The sequence below is a fragment of the Osmerus mordax genome, chromosome 8, assembly GCF_038355195.1.
Source record: "Osmerus mordax isolate fOsmMor3 chromosome 8, fOsmMor3.pri, whole genome shotgun sequence".
NCBI classification, from domain to species: Eukaryota; Metazoa; Chordata; class Actinopteri; order Osmeriformes; family Osmeridae; genus Osmerus; species Osmerus mordax.
Genome location: NC_090057.1, coordinates 20,203,578 through 20,216,418, shown reverse-complemented (window position 1 = coordinate 20,216,418; position 12,841 = coordinate 20,203,578). Strand labels below are relative to the sequence as shown.

Below are 12,841 nucleotides of genomic sequence, written 5' to 3'. Positions count from 1 at the left end.
CTGTTAGAAGTACTTTTCATTTTATTCGTATTGCTATGTAATAACTGAATTGGACTATTAGGATTCATGACCAAGGGTCCCATATCCTAGTCTCACAACTCAAGACCACTACTCCGGGGTGGCACCAGATAATTTTTAATGCAGGTGCTGAGGGGGTGCTAGATCAATGACAGGGCGAGCAGCACAATTATATATATATATTGAGGAGTTAAACAAAGTTTCCCCTGTTTGCTGAGTGCTCATCCTCTCTGTGGCCACACAGAGCAATGCCTTGACATGCCGTATAGCGCAAACTCTCCACCACAACCATCAAATAGTGCCGATTTTCTTCGACCACTTTAAAATGTCCCTTATCAATAATGTTCAGTATTTTTGAACCATCTTGTATCCTCTGTTTAAATTCACAGCATGCCTCCATAGAGAACTTGTGGCACTAACATTATGTGCTTTAAAACTCTGCTGTGCTTAACGCCAGTTCTGGAATCCAGAAATTGTGAACTATAGCTCTAGATCTGTAGTTCTTAACCCTGTCCTCAGGGAACCCCTGTCCTGCATGTTTTAGATGTTTCCCTGCTCCAACACACCTGATTCAAACAAATGGGTCGTTATCTAGCTCTGTAAAGCCTGGTAACAAGCATGCATTTGAATCAGGTGTGTTGGAGCTAAGAAATATCTAATACATGCAGGACAGGGGTTCCCTGAGGACAGGTCGAAGAACCACTGCTCTAGATGGAAACCATGGACAACCGCAGATGCAAAATGCTGTATTCTTATCAACAGAATACTCCAGCCAGTCAAATTGGTCAAACCATCCAGACTGGAAGCTTCTTTGCTGGTTTCCAAACATCTGGGCTGGGTATTTACGTATTTATAGGGCGTCTTGGTCCTTCATCTGGTTTCTGTCTTAAATCCATAGGCCTGTTAACACTTGTCCTTGTGATGCTAATTTCAATGGAACTTGCAGTTGTGCTAGCTGCCGTCTGCATCCGCGGCAAACGCATCAGCGGACTGCTCTGTGTCAGACTTCGTACAATTAACATCCAATTCTGAAACGTTGTCAACCTCAGGTTGAGGTAAATTTATGTTTTCATTTTCACGAACTAAATTAGAATTACGAGATCGCTTACTTGGCAGAAGGAACCGCTCCATCTTTTCTTAATAAAATTATATTACATTATGAATTGTAACTACGCTACGTGGCAGCGTAGTTACAATTCACGTGACATGCCATGTCAGATGTCGCATATAAGTTGATGACAATCAAAATCGAAATAACTTAATATCTAGACTCGAAATAACATGTTTTGTTTTTACAGCCTGAATATAATTTCTTCCAGAAATTATTTTTGGTGGTGCTATCGGGGTGCTTTGGCCTTTCTCGGGGGTGCTGAAGAATCAGAAATTGTTTTAATCGCCATGAAAGTTTGCACAGACAAGGAATTTAATTTGGCAGGAAGGTGCATACATTCAACATATGAGTAAATCTTAGATAAGTGGTCTAAGTTAGCACCTGCTAGCCCTTCCCTAGCGCCGCCCATGCCACTACTCATCATTCACATAGGCCTCCTCAAATAAATTATCCACCAACTCTGCTCACCCTGTGGGGTTCAGACAGGTAATAAACAAGCAAAGTGTCCAGTAAGATACTGATGACTCATCAGATGCTCTCTTGAAGTAATTTGGCGTTTGATGTTGTTGGTGGAGAGCACTGTCTAACAAGCTGGTAAAAAATCTCCCATCTGTGTTCAATTGGGTTAAGATCCAGTGACTGCAAATACCATAGCACATTAATTACATCATTTTTATACTCAAAATTTAGAGACCACTTGTGCCCTATGAATAGGGTCATTGTATTCCTGGAAGAAACCCTCCCATCAGAATATACATAGGAAAATAGAGGCAATCACTAGAATAACTATTTATTCCTATAGATCAGGAGTGTCAAACACATATTCACCGAGGGCCACATCAGCATGGTTGTCCTTCAAGGGCCAGGGTTGTAACTACGACGTAAAAGCAGTGTTAGCTTTTGTTAGGGCCTATTCTGCTGCAATTGCAGTCCGCCTTTTAATTCTTGGACAATCTGCTGTTTTCTTGGACGATAAATTTTGCATATTTATCTCCCTGTTAGATGTCAAAAATGCCGACGGAGATTGTACTCTTAAACGACCGACACCGCCTTATAACACAAAATACATTCCGTTTTTTTATCCTTGAAGCACAAACATTCGCTTTCCCATCTTTATTGAAACTGCCTTCCATCCAGGCAGGGATGCAGCTTACTTTGTCTGGGGTGCAGTGAACATTTTTGGGGGGTATGATTACGGAAGGGGATCGTCTTATTTTTTATATTGATAGGCCTACCATTTTGGAGACTGTTTATTCATCCGAGTGTTTATCAGGTGCGGAGCCAGGCGTTGTAAACATTCGGGGATTAGCCCAAACCTAGGATGTATTCTGGGTTTGTTGTGATGCTAGATAGAGACTTAATGCGAGCGCGCACAGCGCGAGAGCAAAATTTTTTTTTTATCCTTTATTTGAGCGCAGAATAGCTTTTTGAGCTTTACGTAAAATAAACATTGCCGTTTTCCAATTGGTAAAACCTTGTCTAGTGAAGATGATCTATCATTTCTGGCTCCAAATTGTCGACAGGGGAAGCAGAAAAACATGCTAGCTTGGCTGAGTACTCTAACCAAGTTCGAGAGCGATACCAACTTGGGTTGAATGCCCGAGGACATTAATTGGCTGAAAATGCGCATGAGGTACGTTTGCAGAACCGGCTGCATTGGAGTGCTGTAATTCAAACCATGCTCGCCTCACCCAGTTACACTTTGCGTTAAAGATCCTGTAAAGCAAATTCCATGATTTGCTTCTCAGTACATTATATACGTGTGAAATGAGTTCCTGAAAGCATGTGCAAAGCGCAAAAACTTTGTCGCACTGAAATGTGGAGTTAGGACATAGAAGAGTTTCTCTTCAGTTTTCAGATCAGGTTTTAATGGGCGGAGCCGAAAAATTACCTATCTAGTCATTTTGACCCATTTACGTCAGATCACTGAATGGCTCCTCCTGTACTGTTATTGGGTGTGCTTTGCCTTCGGCAAGGGCACAACCTTTGTTCTCTCACATATATATTATTGGGTGTGCTCAAGCCTTCGGCGAGAGCACAACCTTTGTTCTCTCACATATATATTTATTTATTATTATTATTTATTTTCGCCCCCCTAAGGATCAGTCAATATTTGGACTACATACACAACGGCGGTGTCAAAAGGTTCGTCTTGGTAGCGATTGCGTTGGTTGTATTTTTATTTACGTTCCGTTGCATGGTTTAAGTAGAAATTGCGTTTTTGTGGTGAAAAGTGAAGCTAACGGTGGCTAATTTGCTAGCCACAGTCACTGACGTTACTAACGTCACGAAAACACGCGTGACTACCTGTAGCAGAACATTCGTTTCGCATCTGTTAACTTGGGGGATAGCTAGGCTAACTATAGCTTTACTGCAAGGCAGCTGCAGGAACGCCACAAGCAAAGAGGCCAGGGTGATAACTATTTACTCATTTTACTTTGTGATGTGAAACACAATTATGAAATGTAATGTACAATATTAGCTGATATTATTAAGGAAGTAGGCCCACATCTACTTTCGGAAACGGTAGTCTACTATTTCACTGAAGCATTAGCATCATGACATTAGCCTCTGTTGCCCGGGCAACACATACTACAGTGGTCTTTGATGCATCTGTTTTCAATCTTTAAAATAAACATTCCTCACAAATACATTTTCGTTGTAGGATTTATTATAACATTACATTACAAGTAAACGATTTGTTGGTGAAATTATCATTACCTGTGGTTTCAAACCAGTGTTGCTCACTGCAACGCTGTAGCCTACGCGAGACACTACAAAAACATCTACACAGCTGTAGGAAGTCAAACGGCGACAGAACATGTTCGGCACTCCCCTTACTTAAATCAAAAGTCTATCTAACTACTAACCTGAACTTCATTGCCACAGCCTAAACGTTGTCAATCTGTTCATGAAAATAATTAATTTCAGCCTAAACCGTACAACGGAACGTTAAATCCAATTCAACCAACGCAATCGCTACCAAGACGAACACAGCAGTAGTCTACTAGTACTGTACCGTAGTAGTACAATTTACCGGGGCAGCTTCTCCACACAGGGCTATATCGCATTTTGCGTTGTTACTGACAATGATCGCTACCAGTGAGCTTTTTATGAATGAGCGATTTTCCACTAAATAAATGTCAAGCTTATTTACGTTTTGGGGGGCATATTTTCAGTTAGCAGATGGTACTGTTTGAATCGCGATTCCATCTTCTACTGCCGGGTAACGTCATAGAATAATCTTCAAAGGGGGTTCTTTATTAATGAATGAATGCAATGAGTAGGCTAAATGCCAGAAAATATCATGAGAAGGGAAAAACTTAAAATGACGTTTAAGTCATAGAGATTAGGTAAATTTTTACACCGGTCTGCCAAATTTATTCGTTTTGATTCAACGATGAGGCTGCCTCTTGCAGGGGAAATGAGAAGACATCTATTTCATTCTACACTTCACTCGTATTTTCAGTTGTAAATGAGCAGCAAAAAAAATGCTTTTAAATCTATGTAATCTTTATAAATAATAAGTATGCATTTTTATATAAAATATACAGAAATATCAGTTGTAAAAATGTCATTCAAAAACGGACCCCTGTGCAACCGACGCAAGCAAGCACACCCTACAATTTCCCCAGAAATTGTACCCTCTCTAGTTGGGTGTGCTTTGCCTTCGGCAAGGGCACAACCTTTGTTCTCTCACATATATATTATTATTATTATTCTTTTTGCCCCCCTAAACTCAGTCAATATTTGGCCTACATAGACAACGTAGGTGTCAAAAGTTTCGTCTTGGTAGCGATTGAGTTGCTTCTATTGGAATTTACGTTCCGTTGCATGGTTTGGGCTTAAGTTAAGTTTTTGTGGCGAAAAGTGAAGCTAACGGTGGCTAATTTGCTAGCCACAGTCACTGTCGTTACTAACGTCACTACGTCACTAACGTCACGAAAACACGCGTGACTACCTTTGGCAGAACATTCGTTTCGCATCTGTTAACTTGGGGGATAGCTAGGCTAACTATAGCTTTACTGCAAGGCAGCTGCAGAAACGCCACAAGCAAAGAGTCCAGGGTGATAAATATTTACTCATTTTACTTTGTGATATGACACACAATTGTGATGTGTAATGTACAATATAAGCTGATATTATTAAGGAAGTACATCTACTTTCGGAAACAGTAGTCTACTATTTCACTGAAATATTAGCATCATGACATTAGCCTGTGTTGCCCGGGCAACACATACTACAGTGGTCTATGATGTATCTGTTTTCAATCGTTAAAATAAACATTCCTCACAAATACACTTTCGTTGTAGGATTTATTATGACGTTACATTACAAGTAAACGATTTGTGGGTGAAATTATCATTACCTGTGGTTTCAAACCAGTGTAGCACACTGCAACGCTGTAGCTTACGCGAGATACACTACAAAAACATCTAGCTACAGTACACATCTGTTTAGGAAGTCAAACGGCGAAAGAAAATGTTCGGCACTCCCCTTACTTAAATCAAAAGTCTATCTAACTACTAACCTGAACTTCATTGCCACAGCCTAAACGTTGTCAATCTGTTCATGAAAATAATTAATTTCAGCCTAAACCGTACAACGGAACGTTAAATCCAATTCAACCAACGCAATCGCTACCAAGAGGAACACAGCAGTAGTCTACTACTGTACCGTAGTAGTACAATTTACCGGGGCAGCTTCTCCACACAGGGCTATATCGCATTTTGCGTTGTTACTGACAATGATCGCTACCAGTGAGCTTTTTATGAATGAGCGATTTTCCACTAAATAAATGTCAAGCTTATTTACGTTTTGGGGGGCATATTTTCAGTTAGCAGATGGTACTGTTTGAATCGCGATTCCATCTTCTGCTGCCGGGTAACGTCGTAGAATAATCTTCAAAGGGGTTGTTTATTCATGAATGAATGCAATATGAGTAGGCTAAATGCCAGAAAATATGAGAAGGGAAAAACTTAAAATGACGTTTAAGTCATAGAGATTAGGTCAATCTTTACACCGGTCTGCCAAATGTATTCGTTTTGATTCAACGATGAGGCTGCCTCTTGCAGGGGAAATGAGAAGACATCTATTTCATTCTACACTTCACTCGTATTTTCAGTTGTAAATGAGCAGCAAAAAAAAAATGCTTTTAAATCTATGTAATCTTTATAAATAATAAGTATGCATTTTTATATAACATATACAGAAATATCAGTTGTAAAAATGTCATTCAAAAACGGACCCCTGTGCAACCGACGCAAGCAAGCACACCCTACAATTTCCCCGGAAATGGTACCCTCTCTAGTTGTAGCTTACATCAGCTAGCTAGCTAGCTTCTGGATTTCTCCCTCCACCCGCAACTGAATCTTCCCTGGATGCAAGAACTTCAGCAGCGCTGCAACGCTATTTAATTTCCCTATTGATGAGGAAAAGAAAAATAGGTGGATTGATTTTGTGAAGAGCCACGCTGATGGAAAGCTTCGGATAAACTCCAACAGCCGCCTCTGCAGTGACCATTTCACGGCGGATAATTTTAACATGGACCAGAGACAGACGGGGTTCAGGGACACACGGCTTCTCTTGCAGCGCGGAGCCGTACCGAGCATCGCCCTTCCGGCCGTTCCTCCTCCGGTCACACCTGGACCATCCACCGCCGCCAGCAGTTCATCACTCAGTTCTGTGTGCTTGTTATAATTATACTAGATAACTTTTCCAGAGGTATCTCTGCTATGAGTTAGTGCAAACCGCTAACTTGATATTAGGCTACTCGGTGTAGAATGATATTAGCTATGTGCTAGAAGTAGTTGGAGAGCTCACTGCTGTCTCTGGTGTCTACTTTTACTCCTTTGTTACAGCTCAGGGGAACATTTCATTTATATGCATCTGTATTAGGGATGTGCATCTCCATCACTGAGGACGATGCGATACACACCTCGATGCACTGCCAACAATCCGATACATTAAAGATACATAAAAAGCAACTACTAATGCGATACTATTGCGATGCAGTGCGATATACACATATTAAACAGTCTCTGACAAAAGATAAAATAACATCAGGCCTGGATCTTGCCTTAAACCAGTCCTTCTTTCCTGTTGTGTTCTCTGAATGTAAAAAAGGGTAAACTATTACTGGCAGTCACAAGCTGCTGTAAACAGTCATAACACCACACACTAAATTGAACTCATACGTCCTACTTTAAGGTTTTTCGCAATGACTCAGCTATTTCTCGTCTTACTTTGTTGTTCACAACAGGGATCTGTTTCTCGGAGAATAGCTTCCTATTCTTGCTAGGGGTACCGGACGGTGGAGCTAGCCACTGACTGTAGCCATAGCTGAATCCGAAGGGGAGGCAGACGTCTCCACACAAATACCATGTAGCCTCTTCAAGTGACTACCTAAATTAGCCGTGCTCCCTGTGTACTTTATAGCAGCATGACATTTTGTCAATTGCATGGGTCTTGTCAAATTGCCCATCTTTCTTGTAAAATCCGAAGTGTTGCCAAACCTTGGATTTATTGCAATTCGTAGGAACGTGTAATTCGCCATGATAACACTCGCCCGAACGCGCCTCCAACTCGCACAAAACTTGGCCGAGAGACTTGACGAGAATCGGCCACTGACAGCAGTGGAGATGAGAGCGCGAGAGGAGGAATCTATCTAAATATAAAATTATTGGTCACAAATCATTGGTCACATTTCTAAATACTAAATGGTGTTCGCTTACACACGATTCTATAAAAATACATCGGATTATACCGATGCAAAAATGTTAGAAACGATGCATCGCGATTCATCCCACATTGTATCCGGTGAACACTTTTTTGATTCGGGCCACCGCATCGTGAGCTTTTATGCCGATGCATCAATGCGAACCGGTAAATCTTCCCATCCCTAATCTGTATGTTTCACTCATTGAACAAATAGCAACTACTAATGCGATACTATTGCGATGCAGTGCGATATACACATATTAAACAGTCTCTGACAAAAGATAAAATAACATCAGGCCTGGATCTTGCCTTAAACCAGTCCTTCTTTCCTGTTGTGTTCTCTGAATGTAAAAAAGGGTAAACTATTACTGGCAGTCACAAGCTGCTGTAAACAGTCATAACACCACACACTAAATTGAACTCATACGTCCTACTTTAAGGTTTTTCGCAATGACTCAGCTATTTCTCGTCTTACTTTGTTGTTCACAACAGGGATCTGTTTCTCGGAGAATAGCTTCCTATTCTTGCTAGGGGTACCGGACGGTGGAGCTAGCCACTGACTGTAGCCATAGCTGAATCCGAAGGGGAGGCAGACGTCTCCACACAAATACCATGTAGCCTCTTCAAGTGACTACCTAAATTAGCCGTGCTCCCTGTGTACTTTATAGCAGCATGACATTTTGTCAATTGCATGGGTCTTGTCAAATTGCCCATCTTTCTTGTAAAATCCGAAGTGTTGCCAAACCTTGGATTTATTGCAATTCGTAGGAACGTGTAATTCGCCATGATAACACTCGCCCGAACGCGCCTCCAACTCGCACAAAACTTGGCCGAGAGACTTGACGAGAATCGGCCACTGACAGCAGTGGAGATGAGAGCGCGAGAGGAGGAATCTATCTAAATATAAAATTATTGGTCACAAATCATTGGTCACATTTCTAAATACTAAATGGTGTTCGCTTACACACGATTCTATAAAAATATATCGGATTATACCGATGCAAAAATGTTAGAAACGATGCATCGCGATTCATCCCACATTGTATCCGGTGAACACTTTTTTGATTCGGGCCACCGCATCGTGAGCTTTTATGCCGATGCATCAATGCGAACCGGTAAATCTTCCCATCCCTAATCTGTATGTTTCACTCATTGAACAAATAGCAACTACTAATGCGATACTAATGCGATGCAGTGCGATATACACATATTAAACAGTCTCTGACAAAAGATAAAATAACATCAGGCCTGGATCTTGCCTTAAACCAGTCCTTCTTTCCTGTTGTGTTCTCTGAATGTAAAAAAGGGTAAACTATTACTGGCAGTCACAAGCTGCTGTAAACAGTCATAACACCACACACTAAATTGAACTCATACGTCCTACTTTAAGGTTTTTCGCAATGACTCAGCTATTTCTCGTCTTACTTTGTTGTTCACAACAGGGATCTGTTTCTCGGAGAATAGCTTCCTATTCTTGCTAGGGGTACCGGACGGTGGAGCTAGCCACTGACTGTAGCCATAGCTGAATCCGAAGGGGAGGCAGACGTCTCCACACAAATACCATGTAGTCTCTTCAAGTGACTACCTAAATTAGCCGTGCTCCCTGTGTACTTTATAGCAGCATGACATTTTGTCAATTGCATGGGTCTTGTCAAATTGCCCATCTTTCTTGTAAAATCCGAAGTGTTGCCAAACCTTGGATTTATTGCAATTCGTAGGAACGTGTAATTCGCCATGATAACACTCGCCCGAACGCGCCTCCAACTCGCACAAAACTTGGCCGAGAGACTTGACGAGAATCGGCCACTGACAGCAGTGGAGATGAGAGCGCGAGAGGAGGAATCTATCTAAATATAAAATTATTGGTCACAAATCATTGGTCACATTTCTAAATACTAAATGGTGTTCGCTTACACACGATTCTATAAAAATACATCGGATTATACCGATGCAAAAATGTTAGAAACGATGCATCGCGATTCATCCCACATTGTATCCGGTGAACACTTTTTTGATTCGGGCCACCGCATCGTGAGCTTTTATGCCGATGCATCAATGCGAACCGGTAAATCTTCCCATCCCTAATCTGTATGTTTCACTCATTGAACAAATAAATTCTAATTTTATACTGTTTTGTTCGGGCTTGACGTAGCGTCCATTATCTGGGTCGTAGGTAGGTAGCGAGGGGCAGAGCTTCAGGTCTTTCAGGCGACACGCCCCCCCAGTCTCAAGCAGAGAAGAGTGCTGATCACAATTTCAAAGCCTAATTTAACATACTTGTCGGTGTTTTTTTTTCATGCGAATTAGGATGGGTAATTAATAACACATTCTTCTGTGGTGTGGTGAATTCAAAACTAGTTTTCAATTCCATTTTACAGGATCTTTAAACACTGATTTGTATACAATTCTGTCTAGAAGCGGGATGTCGTCACTTGGCGTAACATAATCGGAATGCATTGTGAGAGATGTAGTTTATGGTCAATGCACGCTGTAAAGCAGCAGACTTATTTCTATACACCATTTAAGCTTCCGCGGGCCACATAAAATGATTTAGGACCGCCGGCCTTGAGTTTCACACGTGCTATAGATCTAAATGCAGATGACACTTCGGTCACTGTGTTAAGCAGTCTTCTTGATTTAAGGTCAAGCTGTCACTGTTTAAATTTGTCATGTAGCCTACATTAACAGAAGTTATTGGCAATATTTATTCTCATACTCTCTTAATGCAATGTAAACAAGAATGTACAGTATTTACTAATATAAACCTAACAAGGTAACAGTGTAAACCTAATGTAATGAACACAATATAAATCTAATAATAATGTAAAAACAGTATGTGCATTGACATGGTAAATTATGCTGCACACCTAATCTGCTCTAGAGTAGGTTATGTTATAGTGCAAACACTGCCCCTGTGAGCATGCTCATAACTAAATTTGGGGAATTACTTAAATTGATGACCACCGTCATGACACCACTTATGCATAATTGTGGTTGTGAAGACAGCTAACAAAAACATATCCAGGGAATGTTGAACTTGGTTTGTAGAATAGGCCCTTCTTTCTTATGTTGACCCACAGGAACCTAAAGTCACTGTCAATGTTGAGGGGGATGTGATCTGCCCAGTCTTTGTGTTCAACAATCCCCTATACTTGCAATATGATTTATTGCTGAACACAACATGATGATGGAAAACAGATATGCATGTCTCGAATGTTGTAAGTGTGGCGCTCCTACATTTGGTTTGGTCATAACTCAAAAGGTAATTAAAACAGGGGTTATGTCATCTAAATCCCTGCTTTGACAGTCTGTAAGAGAAAATGGTATGTATATAGGGTACGATGGGCTACTTAGCCCCCCCTTAGAACAATGTCTCACTGGTACTGACACAAAAAAGCAACGTTTGGGGAAACAAGGGTATGTACATGAAGAAAATGTTGAGTTGATGGTGATGTTGTTTTGAGTAAATGTTTTATTTATTTATTGTACTGGGATAACATGGCCCTCCAAAGAGGTAACTGGGTACAACTCACACGCATGTTCTCTTGAGTTCGTGTAGGCAGAAATGTCCCAATTTTTTGGTAGACAAAGAATAATTCAACTATTGTTTTTGGCAGTCTAAGTAAAACTTAGTTTTACTTTGAACGTGAGCCCAGGGGTGTTCCGTCTCCTCTGAATCACCCGTTGAGTAAAAGTATGTTGCATTAAAAGTACTTGTACAATTTATTCAAAAAGTTACTGAAATAAATGTAACAGATGAAATATACCCACCTCTATGCAAGGGTGATAACTGTCATTAGGCCATCTTATAGTTGTCAGCAATTCAGCCAATAACGTGGTCAGCTAACAACACTGGTGTCTACTGGGGCACAGGCCCCTCATTACTCAATTTCTTTTTCTTCCTAGTTTGCTGCGTACAAGAAGTGTGCTACGCAATGCACTATTGAAACTTACCTTGATTAACCCACTATACAGACAGTTCAGGGACGTAAGTTTAATATCAGCTTTGGCAGGGACATCAATTGTTAATGTGAGCGCACTGGACTGCATAATCTAAATTAATGCACTGACCAAAAGTAAATTGTAAAACTCAAACTTGAGATTTTACAGTGGCATAGCAGATTTATAAATGGGCACGTGCCACAGTAAAAAGGGTCTAGCCATGCCCCTGATATCGGAACTGTGTGTGCCTCAATAAATCACTTCAATGTTCTCTTCAATATCTTAATCCAACTCAGCATGCTCAGCATATTTTATACATGCCACAAACCATTTTAAGACTTGAATGCAGTAAAATTGTATGAAAACATCTGTATTACTCTGTACATACCCCAAATCCAAAATGTTGAAACAACTTTGACACAGTAACATATAAGGTTTATTTCAGAACATAATGAACAAGATAAAGTATATCATATTCTGAAAGTGACATGGCATTGGCAACTGTAGCAGCACAGATTCTGAAGACTAACCTTGAACACATTTGTCAATGGTTACAGAGGAGCTGCTGTGTGAATAATTGCTCTCTCAAACAGAACCTCAGCCAAGGAAATCTAGAAGATAAAATAAAGTTCATGTTATTTTCTAAAAAAGAAAATACATATAGGCTTACCCCTTAAAACTGTATGGCGCAAAATATTAGTGTTTCGCACTTAACTACACCACTTGCCAATAACACACCTTGACCTCAGATGATTCACATGGTAGGCTGCCCACTGTCACATATTCTGGATAAGAATTGATCAGATACTCCATGGCATCGGTATGCTATTAAGGGAAGATGTTTGAATACAATGCATCAGTCACACATACTATAGACAATGATAGTGTAAATAAAAAAAGTTATAAGATGTCCTCAATCATACCTCTGGTTTTATTTCAAAGCTCTTAGGCTCTTCTTTGTGATAAACCCTGGAGTTATCAGCAGTGTAGTAAAGATGGACTGCCTCACCATCACTACACAATCTGTGAATGTATAAAGATGTATTTCAA

General features: G+C 40.5%; 1 protein-coding gene across 1 annotated transcript in view; it reads right to left on the bottom strand.

Annotated features, from left to right (window-relative positions):
* Window positions 1-12,214: 12,214 nt before the first annotated feature.
* riox1 (ribosomal oxygenase 1) overlaps window positions 12,215-12,841 on the bottom strand; it is a 38,605-nt gene continuing 37,978 nt past the window's right edge. Inside the window, exons 13-15 of the mRNA XM_067241348.1 lie at window positions 12,715-12,814; window positions 12,530-12,616; window positions 12,215-12,402 (exon numbers count right to left, since the gene is read on the bottom strand). Of these exons, the coding sequence (XP_067097449.1) occupies window positions 12,343-12,402; window positions 12,530-12,616; window positions 12,715-12,814 (247 nt within the window). The 3' untranslated portion in view covers window positions 12,215-12,342. The remainder of the gene's footprint in view (window positions 12,403-12,529; window positions 12,617-12,714; window positions 12,815-12,841) is intronic.